This window comes from Camelina sativa, chromosome 9, assembly GCF_000633955.1.
Source record: "Camelina sativa cultivar DH55 chromosome 9, Cs, whole genome shotgun sequence".
In the NCBI taxonomy this organism is placed as follows: Eukaryota; Viridiplantae; Streptophyta; class Magnoliopsida; order Brassicales; family Brassicaceae; genus Camelina; species Camelina sativa.
The window spans coordinates 32,284,622-32,302,769 of record NC_025693.1 but is presented as its reverse complement, the minus strand read 5'-3'; the positions used below and the strand labels follow the sequence as shown (position 1 = coordinate 32,302,769).

The window sequence follows — 18,148 nt, the reverse complement described above, 5'->3', positions numbered from 1 at the left end:
AAATTAATAATACTAATTTTTATATATATATATATATCAATCTAAATCTATTATGCTATATAACCCGTGATATTCAAAACTAAAAATATTTTAAAACAATTTTTTGGCATAAGCATTTAATTTAGTATTTACTTAAATTACGTTAGTAACCCACAAGATAATTTTTACATTTACATGTTACATTTTTAAAAAGATTTAGTAAGTGCATTTAAAACATGAAATTATACACTATAGGATTTGGTAGATCAAATGAACCATGTAAATTACGTTGGTGTACATTACTTTACATAGTCTTACTTTACAAAGTTTACTCTAAGTGAGTTTTGTTAACTTAAATTATATAAGAGCTTTTAATGATAATGGTAGTGATTCCAATTGTTTATGAAAGTTGCGATTAGAGGGAGAGGGAATCAATTGTTTAAAAAAATCGGAGTTGTCGATAAAAAACATAAAATATAATAAATCTTTTGTTATTCTTAAAAGTATTAGGTGCAGACGACTTAAATACGCAACGGGTATTGTAAGTGGCAGAGTAGCCTTGCTGCCACGATCCAATGAGATTCAGCCCTTTGTCGCTAAGATTCGAAGAAGAAAAAAATATATATATATTAGTTTGAGACATGGGCTTGGGCTTTTATAAGAGATAGAAACATAATCAAATCATAATTAAATTAAAATTATCATTCATTAACTCATATCGGTTTAGATCGGTATGTCGGGGGTGCTAAATCGAGATTCCTAAGGTTTGAACTTGAGGATTTATTTCATATATGTCTCCAAAAATGTATATATAGATAACAAAAAAAACCCTAATACATCGATCTATCTCTTTCCCATCTCCATTGATCTCTTTTCTCTTCTCATCTTATCTCTCTTCTCTCATTTTCCCATCGATCCATAAAACTTCAAACCTCCATCTCATCTCCATCGATCCATGTACGTATCGATCCATAGAACTTCTCTCATCTCCATCGATCTGTAGACTTCAACCTCCATCTCCATCAATTTCTCCATCTCCATCGATCCGCAGAAGCTACTTTAAGGTTAGTCCTCAAACTTATCGTTATAGTATGATTTAGCAATAACATTCAGCAACAAAAAAACGAACAATATAGCGACAGTGACAGGGTTCAGAAACAGAAAAACGAACAACAAACAGTATTGCTGGTCGCTGGTCGCTGTCGTTGAAACCAGCAACACACAAACGAATAGGCCAACATCTAAACGGAATAGAAATTATGTACTAGCTAGAAAAATCTTATATAATTTATCAAGGTACTAGCTAGAAAAATCTGATGAAAAAACTCTAAGATAAAAAAGATGAAGCTCTCAACTTGACGACGTTGAGAGAAATCGATGAGGCAATGCCTTAGGCATCTCCAACCCCACTCTATTTTAGAGTCAAAACTCTATTATAGAGCAACATTTGCTTCAATCCTACTCTATATTTTACTCTAAAATAGAGAAAATGATGGGATTGCTCTATATATAGAGTAACTCTATTCTCACCTCTAATTTTTTACACTACCTCTATTTCAACTCTAAAATAAAGTAATACATTGGAGGAAAACAATGCTCTATTTTAGAGTTACTCTATTTTAGAGAAAAAAATAGAGATATACATTGGAGATGGTCTTAGCTTTAGTAATTAATTTTATTTTGGCATCGATTAGACTTACCAAATGATCTAATTATTTTTATAGTTGAACAAAATGAAAGAGTGATCTGATTTTTAATTTTTATTGCAATAAGTAAAAACAATTATCACCAACATTCAAAGATATATTACCATTATAAAACATTTGAAAAGGTAAAAAAATAACGATGTTAGTTGGCACATCATAGAACTCAAATTTTAAAAATTCAAAACGAAATCATTTGCAAGTACTTTAAAAGATTTTTTAAAAAATTAAGGGAAAAAATGAATGTACGATCAGATCCAAAAACACATATCAACAACACTTCTCCTTTCATCAAACCAAAGTTAAAATTTTATAATGTTTGTCAAGAAATATCTAAGGAAAACAAAATTATAATATTCCTCCATTTCAAAATATAAAATATTTTGGAGAAGTTTGTTGTTTCATAATATAGGATGTTTTTAAATTTCAATATAACTTTTAAATTAATTTAGTATTTTATATTATGCAGTATTGTTTCTGATTGGTTGAAATTGTTAAAAGTAAAGACTTTTTAATCTGTGTGTTTTACTTAAAGCATTCTATATTTTGAAGAATTTTGAAACGGAGGGAGTAATAGATAGGATACCACACGTCTCATACCGGAACCAAAATGTTTACAATTTCCATCTGAAGATCTTCAAAAACTATTAGTATCACAGATTCTCAAGCTCCAACGTTAGATTAAGGACTAAACATATACACACAACAACAACAAAAAAACCATCGAACAGGTTACTAAGCAACGATTAACAAACGTAATTAACAAGCGATCGATATAATTACCCAGCTAAGATCCATTAATTAACCCCTAATCTCCTTCGTCGCTCTGTAAATACTCTCGAGAGAACGAAACTTCTTCTCCTTCATCTTCGCCATCTCCCTCTTCCTCTTCAGGCCAAGATTAGAATCACACCGTACGCCGTCGTTTTGCTCGTTTCCGATTCTCGAGCTAACAACATCTTCATGCCTTGTCTTATCTCCGCCTCCTCCTCCTCCTCTTCCGCCGCCATAATCTCCACCGGTGCTGCTGCTACAGCTCACCGTTTCTTCCTCGCTTAGCTGCATAAGCTGTTCCGCCGCCGCCATCTCCGTCTCAGAGAGCACGATCTCTGGCGCCGCCGATGATTCTCTAGAGAATCCTGTTTCCCCCATTCGATCGTTCATGTAGAAGAAATGAATTAATCTGTAAGAAAAGGAAAAAAATAAACAAGAAGTTAAACAAACGCGAGAATCGATTTTATTTATAAAAAAAATTATGTTTTTATTAAATTTTGTTTTTGTCTTGTCGTTTTTTCGTATTTGTGTAATGGAAAAAAGGAAGAAACTACAAAGTCGGTTTCGTAAGAAGAAGAACGTGTCTCCTGATATTATTTTTTAATTTTTTTTTTACTAAAAAGAGGGGGTAAATGATCAAGTGCGACCGTGTGTATCGTATCTCTAGAATCTGATCAGTCGCAAGTTTTAGTACCTCAGATGAAGTTTTTGTCTCGTTGATCCAACGGTTACGAAAGCTTTAGTATGTTACTTCTTCAATGAGGTTTACTTAAAGCTTATATAGAGAGAGAGATGCATGCTTTTGACTTATATTACACGATTTTGTTAGGAACAACACTTGGTTCACTCTAGGGGTTAACCTTTCCATTCACCTCCTTATAAAATAAGGAAATAAAATCTATATATTATTATAAAATTAAAAAAATTTAAACCGCTCTTTAATAAACCCAAACCGACATATATAAAATCTAAACCCTAACCATCTCATTTGTGAACCCAAACCGATATATAATTTTGTTCTACTTGTAAAATCTAAACCCTAATCATCTCATTTGTGAACCCAAACCGACATATAATTTTGTTCTAATCGTGAAATCTAAACCCTAACATCTCATTTATGAACCCAAACCGATATATAATTTTGTTCTACTTGTAAAATCTAAACCCTAACCATCTTATTTATACCCAAACCGATATATAATTTCATTCTAATTGTAAAATCTAAACCCTAACCACCTCATTTGTAAACCCAAACCGACATATAATTTCGTTTTAGTTGTAAAATCTAAACCCTAACCACTTCATTTGTAAACCCAAACCGATATATAATTTTATTCTAATTTTAAAAATCTAAACCAAACCAATATTTAAATTTCCTTAATTAAAAGTATACAGAATTTGTTTCCTTAATTTGATTTGCTTTTTAATTTAATTTTGATTTATTTTTTAAATGAAATATTAGATGAAAGATTCTGATTGGCTAAGAGAAAAGGGGGTGAATGGAGAAGTTCACCCCTAGGGGTGAACTTAAGTATTTTTCTTTTGTTAGGTTCCACGTAAGCTAATTCCGATTCCAAATATGGGATTGTCACCTTTGTGGGCCCTGCATCCACGTGTTCAATTATATTCGTTGAATGATATTATTTTCCGGAATCTGTATTTTTTATTTTCTTTAAAAAAAAAACTCTTTCGCGATATTTGAGCGTAATGTATCTTCGTAACTAATGAATAATGATGATCATGATCACAATGAAGGATTCTGCAAACAAGTTTACAATAGAACAACAATAAAAAGTTTATGCATGTTGTGTCTCCTAATTTTTTGTGGTTTATGTAGCTTTTGGTTTTACTCTTTCTTGTATTTTCTGTCAAAAGAATTGTGAAAATAGTATAAAACTATAAATACTTAACAAGTAAAAAAAAACACACACAAAATTATGTTTGCACCATATGTACTTAATTTTACTTGTTACCCATATAAATTACTATATATAGTTTCTTTCATCAATAAGCTAAAATGATTTGTAACCACAATAAGCTAAAATGATTTGTAACCAAACGTATATATAAATTTATGTGGAATTCAACCTCCAAATCTGATATTGATCCAGCAAAACACCAATATGAAGGGATAGAAATAACTTAAAATAAACTTTAATAATCTATTTTTAGATAAACTTTAGGATTTGAATGATAATAGCGGTCAGAACAGACAAATCTATTTGCAGATTAAACTGGTTTTTATTTATCATTTATCAACTCTGTTTGTTGTTTACTAATAAGAACAGATTAAACCGTTGACAAATTTGTCCGCATTGACCGCCGTCACTATTCAAACTCTTGATATAATTAATTGATTATCATCTACAGAAAGCCATAAATGGTTACACTAAGAAAAAGAAAATGAAAAACACTAATTATGTATTACATTAAAACAAAATTAAAAGTAATAAAGAAAAGAGGTTAAAGAAAACGTAACACGTAAAACTGCACAGAGCTCTTTATGTCTACACATTACCCACCACCAAAAGAGCACACATCACCATCATCATCAATACATCATTATCATCATCACATGGCTTCATTCAATCTTTATAACTCCGAGAGGAGATTCAATCTCCGATCTTTCACCATGTTAGTCTGCAGCTTTCTTTCTTCTTGTAGAAAAGGAACCCTTGTTTTTTTTTTTGATAAACAAAAGGAAACCCTTGTTCTCATCAGTTTTTATCAGTCGAGACATTCTCCAGGACTGGTCCGTCTTTGGACACAAACAGATTGACTCTAACCCACAAAAGAGCCAAGATCGAAGCAAGAAGAATAGCTAGCCAAAATAATGATTGGTACTCTATCTTGCTTCCCAAGCAACGCCCCTTTGAGGAACAAATGAACACTTACCCAAATTAGCGCAAAGAACAATCTCCCAAAAAGCAGTCCCCAAGAGTCATATCCGTTATCGATCCCATGCGAAACGCCAAGAATGACTTCATGTCTCCAACGATGTTAATGATCAATAGAGTAGTCAAGAGGAATCAACAAAGATACCCATTTAAAAATGTAAAGTTCTAAGAACTCTACATCATCTGCTGCGGAGAGACTCCCACAGTCTCTCAAATATATTCTTTTAATATCAACTGTTTAATTTAGTTATTTATTTAAAATTAAAAAGAAAAATAAAAATTTAAACAAACATCGATTCCCACTTTGCCCCATTGAATTTGTATTATACATGTTACCGTAGACATGAATATTGCATGAAGAGTATAGTTACTGATTTGTCAATAAAGTAACAAACTAAAGAAACAACGTTACAGTTTTGATTAACCTATTTCAAGATTTGCATATTTTGATTTCAAACACTATAAAGACTCGATATTTTGATCCCAAAAAAAAAAAGAAAGATGCCAATATTATTGTCTACATGCAACTAATTAATGATAAGTAATGGCTTGTTTACCTCAGGAATGATAAATTTGCCAATGAGTATAGATCAAATGGCTGAAAGTGAGCAAATACGGGAAAGGATATCCAATGATAAACAACATAGTTCATGCATGCATGTACCGGAATCTTTCTAACCAAATCAGATGAAGCCTAAAAGTGCATATGTGTGGCTATACGTTCAAGTGCGAGTATGTACATGCATAAAATAAACGACGCATAAGACCTAGTCCACGTAAGATGTTCTTAGCTCCCAAGTCGGCCAAAAGTGTGGCTGCTGGGATTCGAGCCCAGGTCTCCACGCCCACAACGTGGAATTCTAACCACTAAACTACAGCCACTTTGATGATGTTTGGTGCCTAATTAATGTTTATATTTATCTTAATTATCTAAGTAAAATAATCGACTCTTCGCTTGTAACTTTCCATAATTAAGACCGTTACAAATTACAGTAAGGCCTATCATGGAGATTGTAACTTTTCGCTTGTAACTTTCCTAAACGTTCGTTCTCTAAGTTCAATGATTTATGGTGATTAATTATATTCATTAACTCTCAGCCCTCTCCCACTTCCCCCACTAAAACCACCTTTAATCTCAATTAAACCTCAAACTCCTCTCACTAGAGTACTATATATATATTGCAACAAGTCTTAGCAAGACCCCATCATCATCTCACAACACAACACAAAATCTAATAAGAAAGACACGATGGCTTCTAACACAAGTTTCCTCTTCGTCACCGTCACTCTTCTCCTCATCCTCAACGTCTCCTGTAGGACACTCCCAGCAGCGTTGGCAGGCTCCACCAGCATTGCGGCGAGGCTTACCGGAGGAGGACTGATGCAGTGTTGGGATGCACTCTACGAGCTGAAATCTTGCACTAACGAGATCGTTCTCTTCTTCCTCAACGGGGAGACCAAACTTGGCACCGGTTGCTGTAATGCCGTTGACGTCATTACCAACGATTGCTGGCCGGCAATGCTTACTTCTCTTGGCTTTACATCTGAGGAAGCCAATGTCCTCCGTGGTTTCTGTCAATCTCCGACTTCCGGCGGTTCTTCTCCAGCTCCTTCCCCTGTCAACGTTTGATACAATTTCCTCCCTGATGTATGCAGACATTAGTAATGGTTTAATATATAGTTTTTTCTATATTGTATGATGAGAAAATGTCAGTTTGACTGATTTTGAGTTTGGAATAAAAACATTTGCGTTAGTTGGGATTACCATTGTCTTTTTACGATGATAAAGATCCACCGAATTGGAATAGCTTTGAACCGTTTGTAAGACACATTTGACACAAGCAAATTAGCTAGAAAACGACACATTCGTTATAACGAATGTGTCTTATAACGAATGTGTCTTACAAACGAATGTGTTGTTTTCTAGCTAGTTTGCTTGAGAAGATTTGACCATATGCAACGTTGTTTACCGTTGTTTAGTAACGGGTCTAGAAAACAACACAAGCATACTGATATTACCCTAGCAAAGAAGTTCAACTATATAATGTAATTAAGTTATTAAAAGTACATTTTTACAAGAAAACAAAATTAAAGAAAGCAGAGGCATATCGCCTGACACATTCCATTAAGTAATAAAGTTCACCTTCTGTAATCTGTAACACGACGTTAAACCTTCGTCTCCAATAGACCCGTTACTCACTTCCATTCAAGCCAATATTAAATACGTTTCCTCTCATCATGCTTTGAATTAAGTTGTATGATTAAGTAAAACTATTCACCGTCGATCCTTTGACCTTTCCCATTCCTCCCACTAATTTACCTTTTAAGTTTTAATTTACTCTTAAATCACCGCTAAGATTCATATATCCATACAAAACCACACTAGAAAAACAGAACTCTTATAACTCAACCATCACAACACGCCAAAACTCAAAATAAGAATAATGGCTTCTAATAAAAGTTTCCTCTTCGTCATCGTCACTCTTCTTCTTGTTCTCAATATCTCCGGCAGAACACTCCCTGAGACGGTGGATTCCACTAACATAGCGGCAAGGCTCAACGGAGGAGGACTAATGGAGTGTTGGGACGCACTGTATGAACTCAAATCATGCACCAACGAGATCGTTCTCTTCTTCCTTAACGGTGAGACCAAACTCGGCGTTGATTGCTGTCACGCCGTCGAAGTCATCACCACCGATTGTTGGCCGGCGATGCTAACTTCTCTTGGCTTCACCTCTGATGAAACCAACGTTCTTCGCGGTTTCTGTCAATCTCCAAATTCCGGTGGTTCTTCTCCGGCGCCTTCCTCTGTGAAACTTTGATGTATACAAACTCCATTAATGGTTATATAATACCTACTTTTATTATATATGATGATATACTTAGCATCTGCATCTCCCTTTGGATTTTATTTTGTTTGTGTGTCTATAACCGCGTTTATACCATTATTACAAAGAACCATCAAATTGAATTATTTTAGAACAAAACAGGGTTTGTCAAGAAACAGAGCATAATAAGAACAAACAAAGTTTCTCAAACAAGTAACTTGTAAAACAAGTAGTAGATCCATATTAGGGTTTTGTAACAATTGTCTGACAAAACCATGAAACTGAGCATAGAAATAAAAGACAAGTAACAAGTCCAACAAGAAAGCGGATTCATGATTTTGTAACCATACACAGAATAATCTCAGAATCTAGACATGATTGAGACTCCATGGTCTACATGTTCCTTTAAATCACAGCTGATGAATGAATCAGGACTCAAGGAGTTGGCCACATCGATCACGAATCGGTACCTGACATCAGATCTAGCCAAACGGTCCATAGCAGAGTTGATATCACTCATCTTTATGAGCTCAATATCCGAAACAATATTATGCTTAGCACAGAACTCAAGCATCTCTTGTGTCTCCTTCATCCCTCCAATCTGACTTCCTCCCACCATTTTCCTTCCTATATCAAAAAACACCAAAACCCTAACGGTTACTTCCACAACACGTAAAACATAGATTTACACAGCTTATAAACCTAACATAAAAGGGTCATCATCTTTTCTTTACCGCTAACTAGAGGGAAGATTGGTAGCTCGAGTGGCTTCTCCGGTAAGCCTAACATCACAAGCTTTCCATTCACATTAAGCAAACTAAACAACGGTAACAGAGAATGTTCTGCAGACACCGTATCCATAATGAAATCCATAGTCCCAACTGCATCCTTCATCTTTTGAGAATCCGTTGTGACGAGAAACGCATCAGCACCGAGTCGATCGATTGCTTCTCTCTCTTTCTCCGATGACCTACTAATCACAGTAACTCTTAAACCAAAGGCTTTGCCAATCTTCACAGCTATATGACCAAGTCCACCAAGTCCACTCACACCTAAATGTTTCCCTGAATCTTCAGTCATACCGTAATACTTCATTGGACTGTACACAGTGATCCCAGCACAGAGCAGAGGCGCGCCTGCATCGCTTGGTAAACCATCGGGAAAGCGTAGCACAAAGCGGTGATCGACAACAATTACGTCGGAGTAACCACCTTGGTTTCTGGTTCCGTCAGAGGAACGAGAGTTGTATGTGAAAACGAGTTTAGAGCAGTAGTTTTCTAAGTCTTGGTTACATGATTCACATGATTCACATGAGCCGATTATTACGCCTACTCCTACTCGGTCTCCTTCTTTGAACTTCGTCACGTTCTTACCAACTTTTGTTGCGATTCCAACGATTTCATGCCTAGCAAATTAACAAAATACATTAGCGGAAACATAACCAGTAAATCACAGTCGAACATGTCCATTGTTCAAAAGTCAAAACTGCTAACCCTAATAGTAAGATTGTTAATATAATTTTCTTTTTGGATGAATGTAAAAATTGAAAATATGATGTTAAATGATTTTATTATATCTGTATTTTTCCATTTTTAAATTTATTAATTTTAAAATCTAAAGGCCTAAACATTTTCTATTCTATTATATATGTAATAAAATCTCCAGAATATTTTTCTTTATTTGCAATTCACCAAGATCTCCTACAAAGAAAAAAAGAATATTTGGGACGATGAATACACGAAATGGTAACTACGTAACGCGTATACCCGGGAACAATGGGGTAACGAGATATTCCCCAGTGGTTCTTGATGGTATGAAGATCAGAGTGGCAAACACCACAGAACAAGATCTTCACTGTTACATCGTTCTCACCATTTTCTCTGCAAAATAATAATATGATACCAAAACATACAAAAGTTGTGAAAGAGAAGAAGAGACGAGTGTGTCACAAGGTGAAAGGGAAAGGAACCTTCTAGAGAAATGAAATGGAGAGAGGACGCCGGATTCGTCCTTGGCCGCCCAACCAAATGCTTTATGTCCATCTACCATATTTGTTTCTTCTAATTCTTCTTCTTCCTCTCTCTCTCTCGCTCTCTCTCTCTGCTTCTGTGAATGATTGATTCGATTCTGTTTTATGCCTGCACTGATAGGGTGGGGGACATATAGATATGGTCTAAATAGTGGGGGACAAAGTAAGTTACATCATTTGAAGATGAGAAAAGAAAAATAAAATGAAGGATTTGTGGATGTAATTTAAAGAATTGTTGAAATATTATAAGTTTTCTATCCAGGGTGATTTCTTTTTATATTTGCACTACATATTGTCCGTGACTCAATAAATGTATAAATAAAAATTAGATTTTTTTGTTTACATAATATTTATGAGAACATTTGCTGTAATTGAATAATTGATACAGTATATAATTAAAAAATAAAATTTTAATAATTTTTGGTTTGTTTGTTTAGATATGACTTTTTATTCAACCTATTAAATATTTTCATAAACTGAAATGCATTAAAAGAGCCATATTTGTGAATGATGTAAAACGTCAAAAGATGTCAATTATGTTGATAACTGATAACATATTGTTGGGGAGAGATAAATAAACTCATATGTTATTATCATTATTTGATAAAATGTAACTAATAATAACATTAATGAACATTCGACACTATAAATACATACAAAATCCTCGTTTAGTGGCATAAAAACAAAGAAAACCCAATTAAGAAGTAGTCAACATATTTTAAAATGGAGAATAAAACTATTTTCATGATATTTTCTGTAATCATGGTTTTGGTATTGCTTTCTCATCCAAATTTGGCTATTGAAGAGAATAATGACGAGCCACCACTCATGTCAGATGACGAGTTTGATACAGCGTTATATGCAACTTCACCAAGTTCAATCGAATATAATACTAATATCTATGGAAAAACTTCAAAAGAGGATATAAATTCTCTTATGAACTGCGGTAAAAGTACGGGATACAAAACTCGAAATTCCGCCTTTCTATGTTTTGAAGAAATGATAGCTGAAATTCTTGTGAACAAACGTGCTTCAAGGGATTGTTGTGTGGGGGTAGTGAAAGCTGGAAAGCAATGTCTAATGAAATTTATGAACTTGATTTTTCAAAGCTATTCATTCAAACATTATAATTATAAAAGGTTTTCTAGAACTAATAAAGTATGGAACAGATGTTCTACTGAAATTGGTGCTCCTTCATCATTTTCTGGTTAAAAAATGTAACTAAACTTATTATTATTATTATTATTATTATTATTATTATTATTATTATTATTATTATTATTATTATTATTATTATATAATGGTTTAAATTGCTTATATTATACCAACAATTAAACATATTTGAACAATAATACCAACTAATTCTATTAGATATTTTTTTTCAAAAAATAAAAATAATAACAAAAATATTTGATTCATTGCTTAACACTATCATTTGTTGTCGCATGCCGAAGAAAATGTTTCATGCTAGATCTTGAAAGAATTCGGTTTCAGTTCAGTTTGGCAGATTTTTTCTTGTGATTCAAAAACCGAAAACCGATGCGACTCAATGCTAACCACCAATCCGAAAACCCAATTAACCAAAATACCCAACTCATTTAACCCGATTAACCCGTAATATGTGATTAGCTGAAAAAAATACCTTAATAAGTTAATATCCACTCTTTTAATATCCACTCTTGGCAAGCAAGACCACAAATTTTCTTATGATAGTCAGAATCGATTGGCCAAGCATATCTCTACACGAAAGTATTTCTACTGTTTGTATACTCACTCAAATGATATTGGAATTCAATTCTATAATAGATATGCTAGTCAAATGTTAATTGTTAACGTATTAGTGAAATGCATAGTAATTGGCTCAACACTAAAAATGTATATAATTTGACAGTAACATTTAGCGTTAATGTTTTTTGACTCATGTTAAGGGAGTTTCTATGTACGATATGTTTCATTCTATAAATACAAGATTACGAGATAAAACAAATATGATGGAAATAACTTTATTTTGTTGATTTTTTCCCTTTTAAAGGTAAAATCTGATATGTTGAACAAATATTCCAATACACACATATTCAAGCATAGGATATGAATGATTTATATTGAAGGAGGAGGGCTAGGATCATAATATGATGGCGGAGGACTTTTTTTGCAACAACAAGTTTCATTTTTGAGACCTTCATTTAAACATATCCCTCCATAACTTGTCTCGTCGCACTGTTTTTTGCACTCGGCACATGATATATTTAGATCTAGACATATGAGCTTTTGGTACGAATTTGCTTGTTCTGTAATTGATTAACAAAAAAAGAAAAAGAAAAATTAACCATACATTCAAAGATCACCATCATCACAAACAAAAATAATAATAATCAGTTTTTGTATTTTCAATTTATAAACCAGATGATGACTTACGTGAGAGGAAAATCAAGAAAATGGTTGATATCAGAAGAAAATATGTTCCATAAGCATGTGAAGATTTTTTGCTTTCCATTTTCTGTAGAAACCTAACGTTTTTTTTTTTTCTTCTTGTATGTTTAGATTTTTTTTTTTTTGATGTTTTCGCTCACTTGGTCTTAACATAAGATCATCCTCGTTATTTATACTCTCTAATGGGTGTCTTAACTTTCAATTTAAAACTGTCAAAAAAAAAAATTAAGTAATTTTAAAGTTAATACTAATTTAATATAAAATCTTCCACTAACTTTTTAAACTAATCCTATATATACTGACATATAAGGTGTCTCAATAGATTAAAATGTCTCTGGGAAGACAATGATCTTTACTCTAGATATAAAAAATCCATTTTTTCAATCTTTTAATAGTTAAAACTACCTCCATTTGTTCACTAATGTTGATGCTATAGGTGTTGTGATGATAGTCAAACTCAACAATTGGCTTTTACTTCGAAACGAGACCCGCCCAATGAAACAAAAGTCAAAACCACAAATTTCTTTCGTTACAAGAATAGTATTACGTAGTAATCTGACAAAATGTTGACTACAACCAACAATAAAAAGGGGTGCAATTTGGTCAAAATAATTTAAGTTGAATTGTCTCTTAGCTAATACTCCCTCTATTCTAGTTTAACTGTCATTTAAGATTTTTGTACACAAATTAAGGAAATTATTAAATTTTATGTTTCGTTCTTCATTAGTATATTTTATAATTTTTTCATTAGTTGAAACTTTAAAACAGCAGGGATAAAATTAGATTATTTATCAAATATCTGCATTGAAAATCTAAAACGATAATTAATATGAAACAAAAATTAAATCCTAGAACGACAGCTAAATTAGAACGAAGGAAGTATGTGTTGACTCGCTTAACAGAATTTGAGATTTTTCAAATTTACTTACCTCCAGATTCAACAATTTTCTTATGAAAACACTACTTTTTCTCGTCCCAAAGCAGAAGAATATAAAACTATTGACGAGTAACTAGATCAACATATTTATAACTTTTATTAGTTTCTAGAATAAGAATAAAATAAATATATTAATACAATGTTTTATTTATTATCATAATAGTAGTAACGTATGCTTGAAATATTTTACAGAAGAAAACTGATATATGTAAAAGAAAAGAGAAAGAAACAGTCGTCTTAGTAGAGTACCTCACACTAGGTGAAGAAACTACTTGGACGACGCGTTAAGTACACGAACGGGGACAATGGGTATGGAATCCCACCACTCTTTCATTCTCCGGTTACTCTGATCGTTGCTCATGTATCTCCCCACACTTGATGTCATTACAAAGCAATATATTATACCAACTATTATGAACAACTTGAATGGCACTATCGCGAAGAAGCTTGCCAACACTAGCATCGATGCCATCACCATGCTTGCATGCTACGAGCAAGAGTTGAGAGGAACACATTTTATAAGAGAGAACACTTTCGAAATAACTAAGGCAATTTTTGCGAGAATTGACATAGTTAAACATTAGCTACCTTGGTAGCCTTGGAGGTATATATGGACCGCAACTTCATGATGGTGACGTTAACATTTTGCATCAACTGGTGAAGTCGTATTAAGCCATACTGAGCCGACACAATACTCTCAGTCATTGTTTGGTCAGATTCTGTGCTCACTGTTACTTCATCCTCACTTTTTTTGTGGACAATCTTATGTCTAGCCTGAGCCATTTTAGCCACCACCCCTATTAAGCAAGCAGCTATAGCCTTACCAATCCACTCCCTGTGACATGGGAATTTAGTTGATTTCTTAATGGTATATATACCGCAAACCTTACTCATGATAGACATATGTTACTTTAAACTCACATGTAGACAGTTAAAATAGTAATGGCTAGAATGAACAGTGTACGAGACGGCCTTTCCCAATAAAGCACTTGTTGGAACCATGGTAATGCGTCTTGCAACGGCCTCAGCAACTCCTGCAAGATACCTCATCGTTGTCAGTTAGATACACCAGTAATTTAATAAGCCATCACTTCTGGTATGGGCAGTCTAAAATAGCAATGGACCACATATTGAATCTCTAGGTGATCCAAGAAATTGTTTTTTTTTTTCCATGCATAATGTAAAACTGAACTTGAGACTATCCGATTTTTCAGTCCTACCTAAAGTTTATCCTACCACACTAGGCCAACAACATATCATAAAAAAACTTCTTACCATAAGAACTGCTACACTATCACTAATCCCTTCTTCTTCGAGCTCCGCTGTTGTGGCTTTAGCCTTCTCAATCACCTTTCCTTCTTCTCTCGATTGATTCACTACACTTTCAAGAGATGCAAGCATTTCTTCTTTATCAGTCACTCCCCCCTTCTCCTTGCATGTATTGTCTCCCTCTTCTTTTACCATGTTACCAAGCTGATCCATGTTCATATTCTTCAATATGGAACTAGCACTACACGGGTTTTTAGTAGTGCCCACCTTTAGACTAATCTCTGCTAGCTCTTCCAGTACGTAGTCTCCCTTTGCAACTTCCTCAAATAAGCTAAATATTAAAAACTTTTTTGGATCCGGGGGAGATATTCTCAGCATTTCGCGGGCTGCGTGCAACCGTACTATTCCCAAGATTGTTCTCGATTGGACTTCCCATGCTTGCAAGGGAGATTCAACATTGAATTTTCTCAAGAACTTGTGCATTAATGTTATCTCCTTCACAAGCATAAGCCAATGATCTCGTCTTGTTGAGCTTGTCATCTCTGGAAACTCTATGACAATTCCATCCTCACTAATTATGCATAAAAAAAAAATGTACACATAAGTGAGACAACATGTTCCATAAGTTTTGTGTTTCTACTTTCTACCAAGCAAAATTGAATCCAAATTGAGGAAATATGTATGCCAACTTCACAAAATACTGTCCCCATCCGATACATGCCATATAGTCACTATGGCAAAATGAGAGATTTGTTATATTAATCATCATATTATGGTATAATGATTCACTTTAAGAATTCTAAAGTAAAACTGTAGAAGAAACAAATTTAAACTAAAAGTACTCAAACAGTGAATATCATCCTTAGTTATGCATAAATTCTTACAATTCGGGAGACTCGTAGACAATGGCCTTGTCGAAAAGAGGGGCACCCAATGGACCAGTTGACATAGGCTTTGCAGAGTTTTCACTGTCCTTGGAAAGATCTATCTTAATAGCATCTTCATAGTTTATAATTCCTGCGGCTTCGAAGTATAGTGCATAGTTTGTTAAAGTAAGTCTACCTACAAAATTCAAGACATTCCGATGACAAATTAGTAGCCAATTAGTCCATGACTTTGAATCAAACTTGACACAAATATGCATAATATTATATCTTATCAATAGTGGAACCAAACCTGGCCAGCTTGTTTCTTTAATGTGGCGAACCACTCTCTGTGACGCCATTGTTCCTTCAACATGCAATATAATTTCATCATCCGCCAAATCGATCCCTTTAGGCTTCGCTTGCTTTTGCAAATGCTTCATACACCTTGTTCATACGCGTGAATTATACGAAAAAAAATAAGTTAGAAAGAAAATACATGATTTACACTAAGCCTAGCTAGTAAACCAACTATTGGTATATATAAGAATAACTACTTGTGTATTTCTTTGACAAACATATCGTAAGCCGGAAAGTGAAGTTGGTGGCAGGTCGGAGCAGTGAGAGTCTCAAATGTGTATCTTCCGTTGATGACATCCACAGGGAGAGGAATGATTGAGCCTAAATAGACAAATGCATCTTCACCCACACTTGGTTGATGATCAACCTAATTAATTCACATGATTAGTTAATCGGTGTCACATGTATACCCTCAAACAACAGAAGTTAATTTGCTTACGAGAAGCGGCATCATGTCGGAATAAAAAAGAGAGATGTCATCTTGCTCTGGGGATAGTGTTGCTTGAATCCTCTTGTCTTCACTCTCTTTACCTACTGCTTCCTTTGAGCACAAGTAAAAAGTATGCATATATAAACGACTTGATCAGAAGCAAGAAACTAAGTGATCATCATATCAAGTTTCAATTTAAATACGTACCCTATAAGATTCCTTGTCATCTGCGTCAGGTTGTTGCCAGGCAAGCATCATATCGAACGTGAGACGGCTGAAAGAACCATCTTTTATTCTCTCAAGTATGTTTTCACAAACTCGACTTGTCACCTTTGAGTTGCAAAACTCCACAAACTTCTTCGAGTAAGTACCTCCGGAGGTAGTTCCTGGCTTCCATTGAATTTCAAACTCCTCCACCAATTTATCAATGGTTGTCTCTAGTTCCCTACAACATCATTAATCATCATTCATCACAAAAATTTACAAATTTAAACGATGCTATAACTGATTTTGCTATTTCTTTTGGGCTATCAAGGAAACGAAATCCCATAGAACTGCACTTAATCACACAATTTTTGTAATGATCAACGTTTAACTTTCACTGTTAACATCTTAATTACACCTTCTTTAAATTAAAACACACATAGATCTGTAATAGAGAGACAGATATATCAAGGGACAGGAGAAAAATACTGTGAACATCTCTGAACGACGTCGTTGGCAACGGTGGACAAATGCTTCATCTTCCTCATCGTCTTCTTCCTCTCGTTATCTCTGAGAATTCTCTTTTTCCTTCTTTTCGCATTCTGTTTTTAGTGAGGTTGAGGTGAAGAGAAGAAGTTACACTGGCAACTTCTCCACAGGCCACGTAGCACTCCCATGCAAATAGCCGAAAACTGAGGATCTCAATAGCAACACGATGTCGTTTAAAGTGAAACGGTGAAGAGAATAATATTTGCATCTCGAGGACCCGTATTTACCGTCACATAATAAAAAGGCCCAATAGTTTTAAAACGTTTTCAATTATGCACTCACTTCTGGTTAACCCTAACCCGAAACTCTCTGTTTCAAACCACAGGTTCTTCGACCACATCTACTATATATAATTTCACTTTATTTCAGTTCTATTATATATTTCTCCGAGTTGGAGTAGGCCAAAAAATTGAAACTCGGAGCTCTCTCTTTGAAATTCACAGCGGACCTTGCACTACAAGAAAACAAGGCGATAACTGACAGAATTACTAACAGCACTAATCCGTCGGTAATTACTGACGGCTTACTGACAAATATCTGATAGAAAATTAGGGGGTGTTATTGGATTGAGGATTTTAATAGATTTTAATTAACCCAGGACATTAGTGGATTTAAAAGTCTAATGCATTTGTGTGGACTTTATAATGCATACAAGGTGGATTTGAAAGTCATTGATAATGTATTTTTGGTGATTGTTATGGATTTTTTAAAAAGTTATTGTTAGAAAAAAATATATATATATCCATAAACTGTGTTATACACCAAAGTTATATTAAATTAATAACACCCAGACTTTTACACATGTCATAGAAAACTTGAATTAAACTGTATTTGTTTTCAATCCAGATTTTTGGTGTAATTAAAGAACCCAGATGTCATGAACCCAGAAAAAAAAA

General features: G+C 34.0%; 7 protein-coding genes and 1 non-coding gene across 8 annotated transcripts; 3 read left to right on the top strand and 5 right to left on the bottom strand.

Annotated features, from left to right (window-relative positions):
• On the bottom strand, positions 2,259–3,050 carry LOC104713627. The gene has a single exon (XM_010430796.2). The coding sequence runs from the start codon at positions 2,844–2,846 to the stop codon at positions 2,484–2,486; it is 363 nt and encodes a 120-aa protein (XP_010429098.1). The 5' UTR covers positions 2,847–3,050; the 3' UTR covers positions 2,259–2,483.
• On the bottom strand, positions 6,164–6,235 carry TRNAH-GUG. Its single transcript has one exon. It is a non-coding gene; the product is annotated as a tRNA-His (tRNA).
• On the top strand, positions 6,574–7,000 carry LOC104713626 (egg cell-secreted protein 1.3). Its single transcript, XM_010430795.1, has one exon. It carries the CDS (start codon positions 6,603–6,605, stop codon positions 6,981–6,983), a length of 381 nt encoding a protein of 126 aa, XP_010429097.1. The 5' UTR covers positions 6,574–6,602; the 3' UTR covers positions 6,984–7,000.
• Positions 7,798–8,175, top strand: LOC104713625 (egg cell-secreted protein 1.2). The gene has a single exon (XM_010430793.1). The coding sequence runs from the start codon at positions 7,798–7,800 to the stop codon at positions 8,173–8,175; it is 378 nt and encodes a 125-aa protein (XP_010429095.1).
• Positions 8,365–10,338, bottom strand: LOC104713624 (cinnamyl alcohol dehydrogenase 3-like). The gene is made up of 4 exons (XM_010430792.2): positions 10,151–10,338; positions 9,948–10,061; positions 8,916–9,586; positions 8,365–8,808 (listed from the first exon to the last, which is right to left on the bottom strand). The coding sequence occupies exons 1-4, from the start codon at positions 10,228–10,230 to the stop codon at positions 8,543–8,545; spliced, it is 1,131 nt and encodes a 376-aa protein (XP_010429094.1). The 5' UTR covers positions 10,231–10,338; the 3' UTR covers positions 8,365–8,542.
• LOC104713623 lies at positions 10,909–11,422 on the top strand. Its single transcript, XM_010430791.1, has one exon. It carries the CDS (start codon positions 10,934–10,936, stop codon positions 11,420–11,422), a length of 489 nt encoding a protein of 162 aa, XP_010429093.1. The 5' UTR covers positions 10,909–10,933.
• Positions 12,212–12,768, bottom strand: LOC109126570 (putative defensin-like protein 79). Its single transcript, XM_019230251.1, has 2 exons — positions 12,626–12,768; positions 12,212–12,498 (listed from the first exon to the last, which is right to left on the bottom strand). The coding sequence occupies exons 1-2, from the start codon at positions 12,702–12,704 to the stop codon at positions 12,308–12,310; spliced, it is 270 nt and encodes an 89-aa protein (XP_019085796.1). The 5' UTR covers positions 12,705–12,768; the 3' UTR covers positions 12,212–12,307.
• Positions 13,690–17,304, bottom strand: LOC104715890. The gene is made up of 10 exons (XM_019229528.1): positions 17,193–17,304; positions 16,707–16,944; positions 16,509–16,610; positions 16,267–16,436; positions 16,023–16,156; positions 15,731–15,908; positions 14,853–15,417; positions 14,499–14,611; positions 14,166–14,412; positions 13,690–14,064 (listed from the first exon to the last, which is right to left on the bottom strand). The coding sequence occupies exons 1-10, from the start codon at positions 17,249–17,251 to the stop codon at positions 13,846–13,848; spliced, it is 2,025 nt and encodes a 674-aa protein (XP_019085073.1). The 5' UTR covers positions 17,252–17,304; the 3' UTR covers positions 13,690–13,845.

Coding starts and splice junctions, on each gene's coding strand:
- LOC104713623 (XM_010430791.1), top strand. CDS start 10,934: ATGGAGAATAAAACTATTTTCATGATATTTTCTGTAATCATGGTTTTG.
- LOC104715890 (XM_019229528.1), bottom strand. CDS start 17,251: ATGAGGAAGATGAAGCATTTGTCCACCGTTGCCAACGACGTCGTTCAG. Junction 16,945..17,192: donor GTCGTTCAGAGATGTTCACA/GTATTTTTCTCC, acceptor ATGATGTTGTAG/GGAACTAGAGACAACCATTG. Junction 15,418..15,730: donor GTCTACGAGTCTCCCGAATT/GTAAGAATTTAT, acceptor ATGCATAATTAG/TGAGGATGGAATTGTCATAG.
- LOC104713626 (XM_010430795.1), top strand. CDS start 6,603: ATGGCTTCTAACACAAGTTTCCTCTTCGTCACCGTCACTCTTCTCCTC.
- LOC104713624 (XM_010430792.2), bottom strand. CDS start 10,230: ATGGTAGATGGACATAAAGCATTTGGTTGGGCGGCCAAGGACGAATCC. Junction 10,062..10,150: donor CCATTTCATTTCTCTAGAAG/GTTCCTTTCCCT, acceptor ATTATTTTGCAG/AGAAAATGGTGAGAACGATG. Junction 8,809..8,915: donor AATCTTCCCTCTAGTTAGCG/GTAAAGAAAAGA, acceptor TTTTTGATATAG/GAAGGAAAATGGTGGGAGGA.
- LOC109126570 (XM_019230251.1), bottom strand. CDS start 12,704: ATGGAAAGCAAAAAATCTTCACATGCTTATGGAACATATTTTCTTCTG. Junction 12,499..12,625: donor TTTCTTGATTTTCCTCTCAC/GTAAGTCATCAT, acceptor AATCAATTACAG/AACAAGCAAATTCGTACCAA.
- LOC104713625 (XM_010430793.1), top strand. CDS start 7,798: ATGGCTTCTAATAAAAGTTTCCTCTTCGTCATCGTCACTCTTCTTCTT.
- LOC104713627 (XM_010430796.2), bottom strand. CDS start 2,846: ATGAACGATCGAATGGGGGAAACAGGATTCTCTAGAGAATCATCGGCG.